At 42.4% G+C, this 21,118-nt stretch overlaps 1 protein-coding gene across 1 annotated transcript in view; it reads left to right on the forward strand.

Annotated features, from left to right (window-relative positions):
• The window catches only part of LOC145412613 (solute carrier family 7 member 14-like), a 49,272-nt gene that overhangs the window by 18,810 nt on the left and 9,344 nt on the right, over window positions 1-21,118 (forward strand). Inside the window, exons 2-7 of the mRNA XM_080282526.1 lie at window positions 9,954-10,111; window positions 11,239-11,388; window positions 12,287-12,421; window positions 14,084-14,265; window positions 17,603-17,687; window positions 19,997-20,197. Of these exons, the coding sequence (XP_080138652.1) occupies window positions 9,954-10,111; window positions 11,239-11,388; window positions 12,287-12,421; window positions 14,084-14,265; window positions 17,603-17,687; window positions 19,997-20,197 (911 nt within the window). The remainder of the gene's footprint in view (window positions 1-9,953; window positions 10,112-11,238; window positions 11,389-12,286; window positions 12,422-14,083; window positions 14,266-17,602; window positions 17,688-19,996; window positions 20,198-21,118) is intronic.

The raw sequence follows: 21,118 nt of genomic DNA on the forward strand, positions 1-21,118 counted from the left end.
CACACACACACACACACACTTATTTGCCATTCTCATATTCCCGCGACATTTTCTCTTTCTCCGCCACACATCTTTCCTTTTGCCAGTCCACACACGTCAGTCGCTTCGTGAAGGCTAGGCTGTCTTATTTTTCGGACATACCTTTTTCGTGTTCAATATGATAAGGTATTATATGATACTGATTTGGTAGTTATTGTAGTTTAATCTCTCTCTCTCTCTCTCTCTCTCTCTCTCTCTCTCTCCGTCTCATATAGCCTATACTGTATATATATATATATATATATATTCCCCTTCGTCTTCCTGCTTTCAAGCGTTTTTATTTTTACTTCTACGTCTTTTCCTTTCTCCACCTCGTCTATTTTCATCTTCCTTCTCCATCCCTGCTTTTCTAACTCATGTATTTCTTTGTTACCTTTCCTCTTGTCCATGTGTCTGTTTGGTTACGTCTGCTCTTTTTTTTTTTTTTTTTCACGTGTTTCTTCCCATCTTCCTCCTTTTCATATTTTCCCACGTCCTTTACCGCTTTTTATCATTCTTCGTCTTCCTGCGCTATTCATACTCGTATTCATCCCCTGATATACCCCGGTTTTGTCATCTTCCATCTGTCCTTTATTTCCCTTCGGTGCCTCCTCCTCCTCCTCCTACTCCTATTTTTGTACCTCTTAAAATTTCCTCGTTATTCTTCTTCTGTTTTCGCTTGTTTTTGTTATCTTTATTGTGCTCTTTTTTTTCTTTCTTCTGTGCCTGGTACGTTTTCCACTTTCTCCTCCTCCTGTAACTCCTTTCTTCTCTCTTTATCTTTTTCTATTTACTCTTCGTCGTCTGATCCCCCTCTCCTGTTTTTTTTTCATCTTTAATATGTTCGCTTTTCTTTTGTGCGTGTTTTATTTTTATCCTCCTCCTCCTCCTCCTCCTCTTCTTGTAACTCCTTTTATCTCTTCATTTTCGTTATCCTTTTCCTCTTCCATCCTAATCCTACTCCTTTGTCTTCCTCGTCTTCTCTATCTTTCTTCTTGTATTTTCTCCTCATCTTCACTGGCCTCATTTCTTTTCCTCTCCATCCTCGTTGTGACGCTTCTTAGATAATTTCTTCTTCCTGTTTCTCTTTCTTTTACTCAGTCGACCTTCTTCTGTGCACCTTGTTCTGTTAATTCTTTACTCCTCCGTCTCATCCTCCATTACTTCTCTTTTTTTTTTTTATTATTATTATTATCGTCGTCGTCATTATCATCCTCATCATATTTCATTTCTCTTCCTTCCCCATCCTTCTTGTTTTTACTGCCTTTGCTACCATATGTTTCCCCCCCCCCTCTTCATCATGATTAGCTACCTCCTCCTCCTCCTCCTCATTATCATCATCATCATCATCATCATCATCATCATCTTTTCGCCTTTTTCGTCTTTTCCCTCACCCTCTCACCTTCCTTTTCTGCTCCACTCTCTACCTGTCCTCACCCTTAATTACCTCACCTGATAAAATTCACCGAAGGGATTTTGTTAGCGCTTGCACACTTCAACTTTTTCTCCAGGGTCAAAGGTCAAGGTAGTTGCTTTGTGTGTGTTTTTCTTGGTGTAGCTTTTGTTGTTGTGGCCGTGGTTTTTGTTATTGTGGTGAAGGTTGTGGTTGTTGTGGCTGTGGTAGTGGTAGTTGTGGTGGTAGTGATGGTAACTGGTAGTGGTTGTGATGGCAGTAGTAGTGATAGTGATGGTGGTATTGGTATTTGTGGTAGTGGTCGTGGTGAGAGGTTAGTGGTAATGGTGGTGATGATGTGGTGGTGGTTGTGGTGACGTTGGTAATGATTGTGGCAGTGAAAGTGATGACAGTAATAGTGATGGTACCAGATGTAGTAATGGTGATAGTGGTGACGGTGTTGGTGGTGGTAATACTGGTGATGGTGGTGGTAGTGGTGGCAGAAGTGGCAGTGATAGCTAATGGTGATAGTAGTGGTAGCTAAAGGTAGTAGTGGTTGTAGTGATAATGGTGATGGTGGCAGTAGTGACGTTGGTAGTGATTATGGCAGTGATGGGGGTGGAAGTAATGGTGATAGTGGCAATGATGATGGAAGGGCCTAATGGTAGTAGTGCTCGAAATAGTGGTAGAGGTTGTGATAGTGGTGGTGGTGGTGGTGGTTGTGATAGAGGTGATGGTGGTAGTGCTGGTAAGGCCTAATGGTGGTGGTCACTTTATTTTCTGGTTGGTTTCCGCTTGCTCTTCCCTCTCACTCTTTTCCTTCTTCCATTCTTCCTCGGTTTATTCTATTTTTTCTCTCCCTTTCCCTCGACTTGTCTCCTCATTTACCCTCTTTCTCCCTGCCTTTTTCCCTGTCTTTCTTCCTCCTTTATTTTTACCTACTTATTTATTTTTTCCTTTTGTCTTCCCCATTTCTACGTTACCTTACCTGCCTGTATTTCCTCTCTTTCATTTACCTTTATTGTATTTTTCTGTTCACTCTCTTCTGCTTTCCGATGCGTCTTTCCTTCCACAATACTGTCATTCCTCTTTTATCCACTCTTATTCTTCTTTTTGTGCATTTCTTTTATCTTTCTATTCCTTCACTTCTCCTGTTTCATGTTTTACTCCCCCATTCTCTTATTTTCCTGTTTCATTCCTCTCCTTTTTAGTTTACTTTTGACACGTTTCTTTCCTTCTTCCCTCTCCCGTCCTTCATATTTTGTTTTTTTTTCTCACCGCATTTTATTTTACTGGCATTTCTCTTATTTCTTTCTTTGTGCTCTCTCTCTCTCTCTCTCTCTCTCTCTCTCTCTCTCTCTCTCTCTCTCTCTCGTCTTTATCCCTTTGACACCCAGACTTTCTCAATTGAAAAATCGTCTGAGAGAATATTGCATCCATGGCGGCAAAATCTCCTCAGTTCGATGCAATTTCTATACTGTGGTCTCGTTCACCCCAAACGATTTTTCACCTTAAGCATTTCGAACTGGAGGAGTTATTATACAGCCGAATAAAATCGTCTGGAGGCAGCAGGAACATACCCAGAAAAGACGTGCTCGGGGTGGAGAGACAGGGGGTTGATCAGGATATTTGTGGACCTTTTGACTTGGATTTTTTTTTTTTTTTTTTTACAGTACCGTAGATGAACAGAGGAAGAAAAAACAAATTCTGGCATAATACTGAATTAATACCCAAGTTGAACCCTGGTTGAGAAAGACACACCTTCACGATGATGACTTTTTTTTTTTTTTTTAAAGATTTTAGTCTTGCAATAACCAGACACTTGTAATTATTATCTCAAGGGAAACTTCAGACTTTAGCCTTGATTAATGCCAGATGAGGTATATTTATTTTAGCTACCTCTAGACGATTTTGTTAAACATTGGAGCGGCCATCTGTCCCCCATTAACCCCTTCACGGCCTCTTCTCTCTTCATAAGCTGAACAGAATCGTCTTAGAATAGCCAGACTAAATGGAAAATACATCACCACGATCCGTCTCCCCTTAGCTGATTTAAGTCCTTCCGTGCCTTAGCAGTTTCACGTAGCTTTAGCTTTGTGGCAGCGTAAGATAATGTTACGGCTCTACATCCTTCCCATCCAGGACCCATATACGGGTCCTGTTCCCATCTAGAGCTTTTCCTCGTTATTAGCACCGTATTCTAGTGTCAGGCTTTTGTTACAGCTGAGGGGAACGACAACTCCAGACCAAGTTAAAGTGACATGAGTACAGTATAGTAACTGTGTACTAAAACGGTCATAACTGTACTGGAAGGATTAAAGGGGAAGTAGGGAGACCAGTGCCGAATTCCCCAAGACACCGACGTGATTAAGTATAATCCTTTTCCTGTCGCAACTCTGATTTCCGTGTGCAGGAAGGACGAGGACAACGTAGAATCTTCCCACGTCTCTCGTTCTTTATGAGAAAAAAAAAATAACAAGCTGTTTCTTTATCAGTTGCAGGATGAGTTAGAGTTCTACGTTTTTCCATCTCTGTAGTTCTTCCTGCAAGACTAGATTTTCGTAACAATAGGAATTTTGTTATTATTTTTATTTAAGCGAGGGGCGGAGATCTCTGATGTGGGAAAAAGAAGCGGCATTATTCGTACTTTCAATATTTGGTTGCTGTATTGTTAGTCTATCCTGTAAATTAGTGGTTGGGGGGGAAAAGTTCATTTTGTACACGGTGTTGTTGCCGTTAATGTCGACCTCTTGCTTCGAAATGCAGACCTGAAGTTAGGGATGCTTCTCTCTGGAGACGTCTTATAATCTCTCCATCAAACACCTGTATTCACCTTAGCATGGCTTATCGTGCTGGAGCCTTCATAAACCCCTTCACAACGAGAAGTCTGTCTAAAGCTAAAAAAAATTCGTCCAGAGATAACAAGAATATACTAAACACGTACTGAGAGGGGGTAAACAGTGTATTGGGATGACCTTTCATTCTTCAGATAAACAGAAAGGTCGTGTCTTTGTGTGTGTGTGTGATGGGCTGGGCATACTTCAGGTGAATATAATCGTCTCTTGGTAGCCAAAGTAAAACACAATTCGTCTCTCTCTCTCTCTCTCTCTCTCTCTCTCTCTCTCTCTCACCCTGATTGACAGAGGAGCCAAGGAAAGTTTAGTGAGACGTGACCGCACTACCTTCCCACCCGGGAGAGTTCGCCTACCGGTAAATTTCGTCCCTTACCTAATTTGCCCCGTTTTCTGGTATATAATTTTATGACCTTAGGGAGAAACTCAAAATATGTTCTAAGAAAAAGGAAATTTGTGTAAAGAGAGTGATGATACTGTCTTTTACCAATATCAGTACAAACGTTCTCTCTGGTGGGGTAACCTTTGCCTTTAGAGAAAACGTAACTTAATTATATTTGGGGGAAACCCGGGGAAAATTAAATTACTGCCCCTTGAGTTTATTATCGGCCTCTCCTTCCCATTTCTCTTCTTCGTATATTGCGTTTTCTTTAGGTTAAGTGTTAGATAAAAATATATGGTACTTTCTGTTTTTCTGTCAATCGATCTATTTATAACTAGACCCTTTAATCTTGTAAGGGGTAGCCACAAGCAAATCACCTCCATGTCGCCCCGTCCCCATGCCATTACACAGCCCTTCCCCCAACTCACATCCCCCCCCTCTCTTACAGACCTCTCCAGTCCATCCCTCCATCTCATCCTCGGTCTCCTTCCCCCTCTACCTCGCTCTCAATCCTCTCCACATGGCCAAACCACCTCAGTGTATTTCCCCTAACGCATTCTATCACATCCACATCCGTAGAAAAGGAATGGTTTTCTTTCATTACTGATTTAATCGTCATATCCTTCCTTCCTTCCTTCCTCCTTCCTCCTCCTCCTCCTCCTCCTCCTCCTCCTCCTCCACCTCCCACCTCTCGCAAGCAAGGTCCTACCACAACGCCCCGTCTCTTCCTCATTTGTCAGTCTGTCTCTCCATGTAACTCCATATGCTCTTAAATACGGAAACTCATTTCCACTGGTCTCGTTAACTTGAGTCCTTCCAACAAGGTCCAAGCTTCACTTCCATACGTTAGGGTTGGTGTCACAATACTATCATACAGCGAATTTAAAAATCCGTGCTCACTTCGATATCCTTCTTTCTTATTACTGCTTTGAAAGAACCAGCAGCCTTTCTTCCTTGTTGTACCCTTTCATGCACTTCATCCTTTAAATTATGCTTACCCTAAAATACAAACCAATTCGCAGACTGATACGAAATCATCGGAGGGATTTGATGTTGATTTAGTTCCAGGATTTTCTTGTCTCATATACTTACTCTAATTTTATTACTCTGTTTTCATCATCTTAACACTCTCTCATAAATAGTCTGTATTTTTCCTGTGCATTATTTATTTTTCGACGATTCACTCTTCATATAAAACTTTTTCCATCTCTCTCTCTCTCTCTCTCTCTCTCTCTCTCTCTCTCTCTCTCACACACACACACACACACACACACACACACACACACACACACACACACACACACACACACACACACACACATCCGCAGTATATCACACCCACGAAATGTTCACCTGCCACAGAGAGAGAGAGAGAGAGAGCTGAGGGAGGGAGGTTTTCAGTTGAAATATTTTAATAGCAGTGCTGAACATTTTTAAGGACAAGTGATGAGTCTAAATAAGATTAGCGTAAACGATTTCAAGTGTTTATTTTTGTCAGCATGTGTGTGTGTGTGTGTGTGTGTGTGTGTGTGTGTGTGTGTGTGTGTGTGTAATGGCACGGACGTCTATTTTTGTATGTTTCCGTGCTTGTGTGTGTGTGTGTGTGTGTGTGTGTGTGTGTGTGTGTGTGTGTTTGTGTGTGTGTGTGTGTGTGTGTGTGTGTGTGTGTGTGTGTGTGTGTCTGAGAGCCCGAGACAATCAGACAGTAATTGCCTTTCCCCAAGGCCAATAGAGACAGGCAGCCCACGGCCTGTATGTGTCCTCCCCTGCCCTATACAGTCACTCTATCTCGCCTGTATGTTTTCTCCCTCGCCCTATATACTTCCTTCATCTAGCCTGTATTTGTCCTCCCTCGTCCTGTATACTTCTTCGTGTAGCCTGTATGTATCTTCACCCTTTCTGTATACTCCTCCATCTCGCCTGTGTGTGTCTTCCCCCACCCTATTCACTCCATCTCGCCCACATACTGGTTTATTTCTCTTGTTTGTAGAGTTAAGCTCAAAAGTTCGTGGTACAGAGGTTTGATGTCGAGTTAATATTTAAGTAACTAACTATCTACACACTATCCAACGTGCCACAAAGTAATTCAAACGTGGATTGCAGTATAGGTGTTTAGAAAAGCTCATTTGAATGTCATGGTGGGCTGCTTACCAGTGGCTCGCTAAGTGGTCCATACTCCAAGTTTGTGAATGTAAAATAGACCATCCTCGAAGGTGGAGTGAGCTGGGAGCTGGGGGAGTGGAGGAACCCCGATCTTCAACATTGATGTCCTTTGAAGGCCACTACTCCCCTCATATTATTGCATCTCTGTCTTTGTGATACAGAACGGGTTCGTGGGTTGCCAGAAGAATGAAAAATGCCCCGAGGAGATCAAATACTTAAAGTATCATCTGTAAAACATTAATTCTTGAAAACTACCAAACTGCAAGACTGAAAGTCATTGTTATTTGATCATTTTATTTCGTTTATTTATATATCTTTGAAGCATCTCAGATTTTTTTCAGCTCTGTTGGTGGCAGTTTGGAAATTGCCTAATGGTGTGACCCGCTGAACATGGCCTGTTTTTACTATACAGCTGCGAATCGAGCTGTGGACACTCCATTCCACTTTCCACAATGCAGTCATCATTATTAGTTTTTTTTTATTATTATTTTTGATTCCTTTTAGGGTATATCACAAAATATTGCCTTGTAAAGTTTCATTGCTGTCATTTCATTTACTATTTTCCCACAGTTTACAGTATGAGCTGTGTTGAAAAGGTTGTGATATTATGGAATACATCCCTGACTTACAATGAGAGCTGTGTGTACAATCCACTGGCCTGCAGTGCAATATATAGCCACTAAAATACTCACACAGCTCCATCCAACTTGAGGCGAGGATTTCCAGTTGGGTATTTTGCTTGTGATCCCCGTAACTTTCATGTCATTCGGTGGAGTGCCACATGGAAGAGGGAGGGAGGGGAGGAGAGGGAGGCAGAGTGAGGTCGAGCCAATCTTCCACCCATTCTGCGGGGATGAGGGAAGTTTAGAGGACATCACATACAAGGAAGCGGGCTGTGTTGGGGGAGGGGCTGCTGCTGTGATCATTTTTTTTTTTTTTCAATATTTCCTTTTTAACAAAGACCAAGAGTGTCCGGAACTTGACCCTTCTTAACCCTTTTAACCCGAGGATGTAGTCTACTGTATTTTACTCTGGCTAACGCCAAACAGTTTTATTGCAAGACGATTGTATTCAACTGGGAAGAGAAACCCTCGGAGTGGAAGGGTAGAGAAAATTACTCAGAAAGCCAAAATAAAGATCGAGCCATTTTGAGATGCGTGAACACATTGCCTAATCCCTCTGGCATATTGGACCTTTGATCTCTCTACCTCAACCAGACTTTCATCCAGAGGCCTTTCCGGAACTCCTTAACCCCTTGATGAGGAGAATTTTTTTCTGAATTTAATCTAAAAGCTGGCGGTATCAAGAACATAATGAGAATCTTATACTTGTACTAAAGTGGTAGAATTCTAGAAACCGATCATGGTCTAAGGATGTGAATATTGAAATAATTTATAAAATGTTGTGTTCTTTGTGCAAACCAGTTGCCTCTTTATTACCCATCATTTAAGCAGTATGGTTTGATAATTCCAGTTTGAGGATAGTTCCATAAGAAATGAAAGCCTCTTATCCTCAACACACCATCGCCACACCACCACCACCTCACAATGTCACAACACCTTCATCACAACTCCAAAACATCAGCACCACCATCATCACAACGCAAGATCCCGTTTTCATAAGAACACAGTAATGTCAACGCACCACCACCACAAACACTCGCTGTCTCACCACATCACCCTCGCTCCAATAGCAGTCAGTGTAATCAGTGGTGTACAAAACATTGGCTGATAGACTGAGAGAAAACTTAAAAAGAAAATGCTTTCTACACTTATCTACACCTATCTACATCTGTGTTGTAAATAACTAACTCTTCCATGTATCATGAATATTATCAGGTGTGACCGGTCGTTCAGTATTCATGTGCAGTATCTTAAACTAAACACACACACACACACACACACACACACACACACACACACACACACACACACACACACACACACACACACACACACACACACACACACACACACACACACACACACAACTATGAAAGTTGTCTTTGCCCTACGACCTTAACCTTTGCCCTATTGTTTTAAAAATCAGTGGGAACGGTGCACTCCATGGCTGACCCTCAACCCTTCAACCAAGTTTGGTTCAAACCGTATCAAACTCTGAGTTGTTTTGTTAAGCACACACGGGTGGAACTTTGATCTTTGCCATGTGACCCAGACCTTTGAGCGTTCCACTAACTGAACCACTTCATTCTTACCTACCGTCAACCTTTTCGCCGATTTTGGTCGTAACTGAATAAAAACTGTTTAAGTTGGTTTTGCCAGGTCATCATTTGTCCTAGTGTTGTGAATTTTACCTCTGACATTGTGTTCTCCAAAACAATAGGTTTACTCATAGGCTACGACTCACCCTTTCAGCTTGTGAGTGATATTGTTCATACACGCACACACTGATCAAAAGTTAACAGCCGCTCTCGCTTGGCAAGCGGTAGGTGTTTAAGGAAAAAGAAAAAAAAAAAAAGCCTTCTGTGGTGTAAAAGGGGCTAGAATTTGTGTCTTGTAGCCGTTCTCTCCTTTAAATTTACAAGTTACTATGATTATAAGAGCCTAAATGTATGGTTGCATACGTACTCGGCTACTATGGAAATCGAGGTGGAGTCATATAGAGCACCGTAAACAGTTCTAACTTTTTCACAAAGACTTTAGTTATGCACAGTAGTTGTTAAAATAGCTCCTCTAATGGCCAAGATTAAAACTACTGTAAATAGAAAAATCAAGTCAGCATGGTGGAAACATGGTAGTCAATACCGTAGTTTCTTTTCTTCATTTTTTTTTTTTCGCAATCATATCATTATTAGCTAGTTACAGTGGGTCGGATGAGTGGAAGGATTGGTGAGGTGGGCAGGGTTGGTGAGTGAATGGGTAATGGGAAGATAGGTCAACTGAAAGAATAGGTTCAGTGGAAATAATCTTCCTGGGGAAATGGACCCAAGGAGGAACATAGGATCAGTAGGTAAATGGGAAACCCGGGGGTCCTCTCCCACAATGGAAGTGGCCATCCATATTGGCTTTCCAACTCATATCTCTCCATAGATGGGTGAAGTCGTCAAGTGGTAGCAAGTACAATCTAAAAACAGCGTCATCGGTTTCAGTGGTGTAAAAGTCAGTCCTGTGTTTCATCTCCCCAGGTTTCTGCTACGCCGAGATAATAACGTGGAACAGCCAGTCCTCCGGCCATCTCTACACGGTCACATACCAACTGGTGGGAGAGTTCGCCGCCTTCATCCTTGGCGCCATCAACACACTCTTCGCCGCAGCCACCCTCGCAACCGTCAGCAAGGCTCTGGTCGGAAATTATTATTATTTTTTTTTTATTACCACTCCTTACTTCTGTTGATATTTTGAATTTGTTTGAATACCCATTAACCTCTTCAACCCAATGAAGAAATTAACACATTTCTACCCACTTGGAATTTCATCGCCCAGCTATATCTCGTATCTGTTATCAGTTTTTGAATGCAAATTTCTCTTGTCTACTGTAGACGGCAAACAAAAAAAATTTTCGTTGAATATTTGAATATTATTAAAACATTTCCATATGTCCTTTTTTGTCACACGACAGGCTTGTAGACCTCCAAACATTTATATAAAGTGTGGTCTTCTCAGTAGATTTTTTTTCAGTCGACCTATTCCCACCATTTTTGTTCTTTTCTTTCAACTCTCGTCCTTCCCTCTCCTCCTAACCCACTCACCCATCCCTTAAAGCCACCATGATTGAGAGGTTCTTACGAGCCAGTCTGGGAAGTCTGCCCCTTTCATCCTCTCTCCTTTTCCTCTCTCCTCACACCATCCTCCCGTCTCCTTATACCTCTCATCTCTCCTCACACTTCCCTCCATTCTCCTCACACCTTCCGCGCCTCTCAACTCCACTGCCCATAAAGGACGAAAGGCCGCTGCAAAGCTGAATAAACTCATCTCGTAGTAGCAAGGATAAAATATTTTAGAATTTGCGTGTCAGGTTAAGCTACTGGAGGAAGTTTTTTAATCCCTTAAATGAGAGACAAATCCATAAAATCTCGTATCAGGAATAAGATGAAGATTTCGGACGTCCATTAAGGAACACCATTGCTATTCCCTCTCTGTTCTCAGTTTTCACCTCACTCTCCTGCCTTTCATTCCCTGCCTCTCGCCTCCCTCCCTTCTCGTCTCTCTTCCCTTACCACGCACTTCCCTCCCCTCTCATTCCTCTCACTTTTTTAACTCCTCTTCCCCTCTTCACTTACCGAATCTCTCTCTCTCTCTCTCTCTCTCTCTCTCTCTCTCTCTCTCTCTCTCTCTCTCTCTCTCTCTCTCTCTCTCTCACACACACACACACACACACACACACACACACACACACACCTCTTCTTTAACCCACAGTTTACCCATCCCTTTCACTTTCATCCCACTCATCCCCCCTCCCCCCCCCTCCAGAGTGCCACGATGGACTACATGTGTGGGAGTAAGGTGGAGGCGTGGGTGGGCAGTAAAGTGGGGCACCTTCCCCTCTCCGGCCAGCCCCCAGACTTCATCGCTGCTGGGGCTTCTCTCAGCGTTGTCGTCGTCCTTGCCGCAGGCCTTGAGGTAATGGGGGGTAATGGGGGATGGTAATAAATTGGAGAGATGCTGGAATGGGAGATGGAAGTTGGTGGTAAAGTTGCAGTAATGGTGGTTAACGGATGAGGGGAGTTATGGAGTGAATGGTGGCAAAGGTATGGGCGGGTAATGAGTATAGTATATATATACAGTATATATAATATAATATAATATGCTAGTTCTTCCTTCACGTCTCATTCCTACTAGACCGTCCCCCTTCACTAACTTTCTCTCTCCTGCTGACATCCCCTTTTTTACTGACTTACACTGGCTTACCTTCCTGCTCGTAATTCCTGCTTGCCAACACCTCTTGCCTCATCCCTCCCTGTTTACCCTAGAAACCCTTCTCCCGAACTCTGCACCATACCTAATTTCATTGAACCTAATCCAACTTACTTCAGCCAATCCTAGCTTAACCTAACCTTTCCCAACCTAGTCTGACCTAACTTAACCTTACCCAATCTCACTTCGCCTCACCTCATCTCACCTCACCTAATTTAGCTTTAACCTAACATAACCTCAACTTATTTAACTTATCCTTGACCTAACATAACCTCACCTTACTTAACTTATCCCTGACCTGACCTAACCTTCCATCACCTCACCTCACCTCACTTATCCCTAACCTAATCTAATGTAACCTCACCTCACCCATCCCAGACATAACAACCTAACCTAACTTAACCTAACCTAACATCATCTCACCTCACTTATCCCTGACCTAACTTAACCTCACCTCACCTCATCTCATCTCATCTCACATCATCATATCCTCATCATATCCTAATATAACCTTACCTCTGTCATAAACCCATCCCCTCCAGCCCTCTCATATCCCAGTTTTCCCACCACACCCCCCTGCCTCCACTAACCTGTCCCTCCCCAGCAAGCGGGTGTGCTGCGGGCAGCTATGGCAGGGACAAGTGTGCTCACCCTAGTGTTCTTCCTGGCGGTGGGGGGGAGCCACACCGAAAGGGGGGCGGCACCCCTGAATGACGCCCTGCACACCAGTCCCACAGAGGTATGGGGGGGGGGGAGATAAAGGGAGGAAGGAGAGAAATGAGGGAGGGGAAGGAAAGGGAGTAGGAGAGAAGGGGGAGAGGAGGGAGAGGGATGGGAGTAGAACTGGATAGGAGAAGGGAGGCAGTAGGAAGAAGGAGAGGCAGGGAATATAAGGGAAAGGAGGAGGGAAGGAGGAAGGATTGGGGCTGAGGAGGGACTGGGAAGGAAAAAGCAAGGAGAGTTGAGGGGAGGAGTGGGAGTGAGAAAAGTGGCAGAAGGAGGGAGTGGATAGAAGAGGAAAGAGGATGGAGGGGAGAGTGGCCAGAAAAGAAATAAGGTTGGAGGAGGGAGTGAACAGAAGAGAAAAGAGATTAGAGGAGGGATGAGGAAGAAAGTAAAGATGTAGGGAGAGGGATGGGGAAGAGAGCAAAGGGGGAGGTTAGGGATTAGGGAAAGGGAACAGGAGTGGGGAGGGAGAGGAGAGAAAAGTGGTAGGAGGGAGGAGTGGGGAGGTGAGAATTCGGGTAAGAGGACGGAGGGGGGATGAGAGAAAAATGTAGGAAAATGAATGCTAAGAAAAGGATGAAGGGAGGGAAGGGAGGTATAGCTATGCAGATGAAAGAAGAGAGAAAAATAAGAAGGCAGGAGAAATACATATGTGAATGGGGAAAAGAGAGTACTGTACAGTACTGTATATGGAAGGGAAAGAAAGGGGAGATGTGATAGTGACTGAAGAGGAGAAAAGAGGATTGGAAAATAGAAAAATGTAACATGAGGTGATTTGGATAAAAGGGATGGGGGATAGAAGAAGTCTTGTGGAAAGTAGGGAAGATGAAAGTGAAAGAGGGGAATGGAGTGGAATGAGACAAAGATAATAGAAAAGTGAGATAAATATAAAGAAACCAGGGGAACAGGTGAAAGGACAGAATAATAGAGAAAAACTATGAGAAGAGGAAGAAAGGGAAAAATTATGAGAAGGGGAAAGAAAGGAAAGGGAGTTAAGTCTCATGACAGGAAAGCTGTGAAGAGAGGATGGATAAAAAGGCGAGTTGGGTTAGGATATACATTAAATGAATGATGAAATGCAAGAGGAGATAGCAAGAGGGGTAGTAAGGATTGAAGGAAATGGGGAAGGAAAAGAGTTAGATAAGACAGGGAAGGTTTGGTTGTGCAGTCCACTTGAAGGGTTTTGAGGAATCAGCACTGTAACAGATAGCTGGACAAAATATAGCGGGTAATTAAAAAACAAATTCACAGAGCCTTAATATGTTCAAAAATACTTGGAGAAGGTGTTCTTTATAATCACAGTCAGTAACCATCTCCAGTATGAGGCAAAGAGGAGGATGTTATTTTATTTCATTGTGTATGAGTGTGAATTTCATGTCAGTAACACTTCTCACCACCCTCACAACCTTTCATATTTGAAGTTATTTAATATTTAGAAGGAATACAGTAATGTATTATATACTAATATATATTTTTACTAATGGAGAGGTAATTGTTTTAAAGTCAGTATGGTTGCTGTATAGTTCAAAAATACTTGTAATAAGCATTCACATTTTAATACATTTACCTCTGTCACAACCATGTGGCATAATAGACTTTTAACTTTGTGAGCACCCTCTAGATATTACACACACAATAGTTTTATATTCTCACCTCCATTGTCTGTTTCTACCAGCTGCTGGCAGGGGCAGGCATATGTATGGTGCTCTTCTGCGGCCTATATGAATGTGGGAGACTATCCAAGCTGTACCCTCGTCCACAGCGCTCATTACCTCCTGCACTCTCCCTTGCAACTACAATAACCTTCCTCTCACTTTTCGCACTTGGCATTGTCATTACTCTCATGACCAGCAATGAGTGAGTACCTTCTTTTTAGCCAGTAGGGAAACCACATTATGTGTATCATACATTGGCTAAAGTTCCATGCTTAATCTAGCTATGTTTTAAAGCAAAAGTTTTGTTCATTAGGTAACATTGTATTAAACTGGGTGTCTGATGTAGCTGAGGGGTCATAAGCATGTGACACTAGCTACCTTAAATGATGGATATATAATTTGCTCACTTGAGTTGTTAGGATAGCTAGCTATGATGCTGCTGGCCTGCAACCATCAGTCTTCAGATCCTGATGTTGGTAGCTGTGCCACTCAATTAAGGGATCTATCCACTCATTGTAGGTAGGTAGGTTTATTGAATACCAAGAGTAACACCTAGGCGAGGTAATTGTAGGAACCTGGTACTGTAAATGCAGTGGCCTTCTTTTCTAGGATGGTGGGTGAATATCCTGCCACAGGCTCAAAGGCCTAATTTACAAATATGAGCACTGCAACATGGTGCCTCATAGCATCTGCCCCTCTGCTTTCATCTTTAGGAATGCATGTTACAATATGATAAGTATTATGAGCATTTTAACAAGACAGTCTCTGAAAGTTCTGTACACAGCAGTTTTGTATAATACTGTACTTTTAAAGCAACAGTTGTTTTTTTACATCTTGGAAATTGGTGAGTAGGGTTAAGATGAAATACACACATTGATGTCATATATTATCATGGAAAATGCCTGAGATCTTGAAATATTCTAAGGCATCAACTATCAAGGCATCCTTTATGTGCTCTTTTCAGTTAGTTTTTGTTATTACAGCTCTTATAGTGCGATAGACCAGGAATGCAGTAAAATATCAAGAATACTGGAAAAGTGATGTGAAGCAAGTGTGTTTAATGTGCCTTAGGCCTGGATTATGTGAGGTCAGTGAAAGAGAAAGGAATTAAGCTGCTGAGGAATGGAATATTATAAACTTTATACAGGCAGTGACATGGTCAGAGAGGTTGCCAGGGTGGCATTGGCTTCCCCTGGCTACCCAAGTGGCCACCCCAATTTCTGGGGGAATACTATAGCCCTGGCTTTCACCTCAGGCCACCCCTCGGCCACCCATTTTTAATATCCTAGCTACAGTATGCTCCTTTATACAGGTACCTTGCATAAAGTTTATGGCAAGTTGCTTGCTAATAGTGTAATAACTGAAATGAAACGTAACAAATTAATCACTGGTCTGGTCGGGATTTGAACTCGGGCCCTCGCACCTCATACGCACGCTCGTTACCACTGAGCCAAAGAGAGGATCCCCGCTTTGCCTCTAGGCAATGGGCTTTTATACACCCCATTACATCCCTTTTGTCTCCCCTTGGTGATTCATTTGGTGCGTTTCGACCACACAAGGCAGCATAAGCATCAGAGGCCACCATGAGGAGGCTGCAGACCACACTGAAACAGCCCATCCCCGGGATGAGGGCAGGGACGCTGTCAGCTAACAAAGGACCAACATCAAATTGCCAGCCCAGCCCCACCTCACATCCCACATTGCTGCCAACCAATGTAATAACTGAAATGAAACTTAACAAATTAATCACTGGTCTGGTCGGGATTTCAACTTGGGTCCTTGCGCCTCATACGCGTGCACGTTACCACTGAAGTAAAGAGAGGATCCCCATTTTGCCTCTAGGCAACGCAGGCTTTTATACACCCCATTACAATAGTGAATGGGGTCTTTATGTAATGGGCTGTATAAAAGCCCATGTTGCTTAGAGTCAAAGCGGGGATCCTCTCTTTGGCTCAGTGGTAATGTGCACACCTATGAAATGCGAGGGCATGAGATCGAATCTTGGTTAGACCGGTGTGATTAATTTGTTAAGCTTCAGTTCAGTCATTACATTGGTTGGCAGCGGTGTGGGATGTGAGGCAAAGCTTAGAGGGCAATGATGCTGTTGTTGGCAGTGTCTCAAGCCTTACATCCTGGGGGTGAGCTGTCTGGTGTGGTCCCCAGCATCCCCAGTGGTGGCCTCCAATGCACTATGCTACCACATGTGTTCGAAACTGACCAAATTAATCACCATGGGGAGAAAAAGAGTAATGTAATGGGGTGTATAAAAGCCTGCGTTCCTTAGAGGCAAAGCTGGGATCCTCTCTTTGGCTCAGTGGTAATGTGCGTGCCTATGAAGCGCGAGGGCCTAAGATCGAATCTCGGTCAGACCAGTGTGATAAATTTGTTAAGTTTCAGTTCGGTCATTACATTTGCAGACTTGTTCCACGTTTTATGTGTATTGATGCATGGCAAGGTCTAAATGTGAATGTGGATAAAAAGAGAAGCGATAGTTATTGGGAGAGAAGGCGACTTGGTGTGATGTGTTGGTGAACAGATGGAAATTTGAATTGGTGGAAAGCTTAGGTACTTTGTTGCTCTGATAGAAAAGATTTGGAAAAAAAGGGAGAGAATAATGCCTCAAGGAGGTAAAGTGCCTTGTGCTCTGAAGACCTTGGTAAAAGTAGATGAATGAGCAGAAAGGTTGCAAGAGGACTGCATAATAGTATTAAGGTGTGAGACTTTGGTGCTGGTGTATCTTGAATATCAGTAATTGAGAATGGGAGCAGTAGAAATGGGAGTACAGTACAGTACTTTATTAAGGAATTTATGAAGGTGGAACTAAGTAGATGGCATAAAAAGTGCAGAAGCTCTTGAAAGATATGGAATAAAGAAATATACTAATCAAAAGGTAGAAAATTGTGTACTTAGATGGTATGGTTATGTAGAGTGAATACATACTGTCTTACAGTAATCCCTTCAGTCCATTGATGTATTTGTTATTTCATTTTTGTTACCACCAGACCATTGTAGTTAATTTAGGACACACATCTAGTAGTAAAAATTTTAAATGCTATATCTAACTCCTCCACTTAAAAGTTATTGGATTTCATCCTTTTTTATTTTTGTCTAATCTTGCAGTGATCTTTTTTGCATAGAAATTGTGATTATCAGAGCTGTACTTTACATCATTTGTAGTGTACCTGTACTGTATGCTATGTCCTGCTAGAAACACATGGAACATTTTATATTATTGAATGTCATCATGGTTGTAGGCTTGGCAGCATTCTGTAAGCATTGTGGATCAAGGTAACATAGGCTGTGTCACCTATATCTGCATGATTAATTTGGGACATGATATATTTTGTGACTGGATTTATTGTTACTGTATTATATTTTTTAAAGGATTTAAAATATGAAATATTGGGACAGAAGTACTCAGGGACACAAAAGGATGATTTTCCATATATGCGTTATACTGAAGAATTTTGTTGGCCAGCTACTTAACTACTTTCAAACACTTTTTGTTTTGGCTATATTTTTACCATTTGTCCCTTCAGCATTGCTCCAAAGGGTGCACCACTGCTGCAGGCTGTGGAAAGGCGAGATGTGGGATGGGCTAGGCTTGTCCTCGGTTGCTTTCAGGTGAGACAAGCTTCTGTCATATCAGTAGACATAAGACTAGTTAAATTACATCATTATTGATGTAATTACATTGGCCTTTGATTGATGCTGCTACTGTGAGTGAGACCATAGGCAGGATGCAGGTGGGGAAGGCAGCAGGTGTATCTGGGTTGACTGCTGAAATGTTGAAGGCCTCAGGAGATATAGGAGTGAGGTTAGTCACTACTGACCTCATAAATATGATTACATATGAATGTGTTGTCCCAGACAACATTGTAAATGTGTACAAGGGGAAGGATGATGCCCTGGCAAGAGGAAATTATAGAGGTATAAAGCTTTTAGATAAGGTAATGAAGGTAATGGAGAGTTCTAGAAGGTATGATTAGAGAAAGAGTGAATGTTGATGAGATGCAGTTTGGGTTTATGCCAAGCTGGAGGACCACTGATGCCATATTCGTCATTCAACAGGTTCAGGAAAAAAGTATTGGAAAGAAAAGGAAACTGTACTTTGTTTTTGTTGATTTGGAGAAGGCCATTGACAGAATCCCTAGAGAGGTGGTGAAGTGGGCAATGAGAAAGCTTGGGACTGAGGAGTGGCTGGTTAAAGTGGTTATGGCCATGTATGTGGGAGCTCACATGTAGGTAAGAGTGAATGGATTTTTGAGTGATGAGTTTTCCATGAATGCTGGTGTGCATCAGGGTCAGGGTCAACCCTTGTTGTTTATCATGGTACTTGAAGCCCTCTCATGTGACCAGAAATGGACTCCTGTGGGAGATGTTGTATGCTGATGAATTGGTGTTGATTGCAGAGAATGAAAGGGAGGTGGAGGAAAGATTTAGGAAGTGGAGACATGGTATGGGTCACAAGGGCTTAAGAGTAAATGCAGATAAAACAAAAGTGATGATACCTATGGTTGGTGGTAGTACTGTCAAAGAAGAGGGAGAGTGGCCATATGCAAATTGCCACAAGGGCATGGGAAGTAATTCAGTCTTGTGCAGTGTTTGTGATAAGTGGGTGCATAAGAGATGTAGTGGTATTAGAAGTAGACTGTGAGATAATGCTGATTTTATGTGTGTGGCTTGTTGGGGAGAGCCGGTGGAGAATGTCAGGCGTGAAAGGATTGAACTTGCTGGTGAGTCTCTTGAGTATGTGGAAGAGTTTTGTTATTTGGGAGACATGTTATGTGCTGGAGGTAGCTCTGTGGCTAGAGTGAGAAGTGGTTGGAAGAAGTTCAGGGAGCTGTTGCCTCTCCTGACATTGAGAGGGCTTTCCCTACATGCTAAGGTATCTGGGTGTGCAGCATGTGTTAGGAGTGTAATACTGTAGGGTAGTGAGACCTGGGCAGTAAAGGAAGAGGATCTTTACAGGTTCATACGTACAGAAATGACAATGATTAGGTGGATGTGCAGTGTGTACATGCATGCAAGGCCTTGGGTGGCTGGGTTTACAATGGAAGAGTTGAGAGGTAAGATGGGACTGAACTGTATTGGTGCTGTGATGAGGAGAGGTAAGTTTAGGTGGTTTGGGCATGTGGAGATGGTTGGGGATGCTAATTGGGTGCAGAAAGTGAGAAGTGTTAATATTGGGAGTGGGGTTGTGAGTGGTAGATTGAAAAAGACATAGGACGACATCATTAAGAGTGACCTGAGGGTTAAGGGACTGAACAGGGAGGCTGCCATAGATCGAGTAGCATGGAGAGCCACCATTAGGTGACCAAGGCTGATGCATGCAAGCATGGTGGAGCCTTCAGAAATGAAATGAAATGATTATTGTTTCCATAATTGTATGAAAATGTGTAATATAGTGCTTTGTAGTACACTGTGGTGTCCTTTCTGATCATGTACATATCTAATTGCATACAGAACTGTATTCTGGACCTCAGTATTCTTGTAGTTATTGTACTTAATCAGTACTATGACATTGTTGTGCATTCTGATGTGAATGGAAAGCAAGAAGCTGGCTAAAAGGGTACCCAGCATATTATATAATGGGGTAGTTATGAGATGATGGGGTAAATGAAGACAAAGATGGAGGTACTAAAAAGACACGAACAATATTTTAAAGAAGATACTGTTGTGGAAGAATGGGTCATTGTAATAAGGGAGGATTACAAAGAAACCTTTTGTTTTGGCACTGTCCTCCATTACTGTAATGTGATAGACATATGTTCCACACACATTGCTAGATTTATCTTGAGTTTAAGGCATATGTTCCACACACATTGCTAGATTTATCTTGAGTTTAAGGCAACATATAATAGGGATGCCTCATATGAAGTGGTCTGTAGATTTTTATCCTTGACATTACGTTCTTTGCCTGTCTTGGTCAGGTTGTGATGTTGTGCATAGGGCTGGTGGAAGCAGCAGACCCACTTTCACGGCAACTGGTGTACCTATCTTCAGATGGCCTGTTACCCCCAGGCTTGGCTCACCCTTGTGCCCGCACTGGTGCTGCAGCCACTGCTCACCTCTCTGGTGGATTTCTTGGAGCTATTCTTGCACTATTGTCCTCCCATGTCTTTCTCTTGCAGGTGAGGTGAACTTTGTCGTGGTTGAATTTTGTAAAGTAGTTCACAGGTTCTGCAGAAAGTAATCTTATTAACTTGTATTAAATGAATGTCTTTCCAGTGTGACAATCATGGTAAGGCGTTTTAAGTAACTTTGTGTTGTCATCTAATGTTGTAGCTTAGCTCTGGTCTGTCTAGCCAAGTAGGCCTTTCAGCCACAGGTAAGTACCGGAAACTGCTTGAGTGGGATCATCTTGCAGTTTAGTACAGTATGGTACAGTACATACAACCTGTAGGGATCCCGCAGCCCCTTATGGTAGACACTGCCTCGCCAGAATTGGACCAGGGTCCCTCCCATGGTAAGGTGCTGGGAAATATGGAAAGGTTTGATTTCTGTGTGGATGCTACAACTGCTCCACCCAGGGTGCAAAACGCTACCATGTGGATGCTTCCCTTTAGCACCTGTTATCTAATGTGTTAGGGTAAAGCATTATCATATTGGTGCCTTAATTTTATCATACTGTACTCCAGTTACAAATATATCCTAGTCACAGTCTGTACCAAGAATTCTCCAGCTCCAGGACTGATATTCATTGCTGATTTTATATACTGTTTGTGTATATTACTAATGATTTTTCCAAATGATTTTAACCTGGTACAGTCATGCACTGTATTGAATGGTGTTTTATCAGCAAAGCTTGATGTTTTTTATCCTTAACAGAACCAGCTGTCTTGTGCAAAGGAAATTGAATTTTTCATTTTTAATTGATTTGTATGATATCTTCATGGATATATCATTTCATGTCTTTTTAGGCAGAGTTTATTGGCCTCTAATGCATCAGACATTATGTCAAAGACAGATATTGCATTAATTCAGCCAGATTTTTTGCTCTGACAGATACCGACAGATGCTACATAATGCAGAGACAGATAAGTGGGGGATTA

This window comes from Coenobita brevimanus, chromosome 93 (assembly GCF_032717465.1).
Source record: "Coenobita brevimanus isolate Jiangsu-jjx chromosome 93, ASM3271746v2, whole genome shotgun sequence".
NCBI classification, from domain to species: Eukaryota; Metazoa; Arthropoda; class Malacostraca; order Decapoda; family Coenobitidae; genus Coenobita; species Coenobita brevimanus.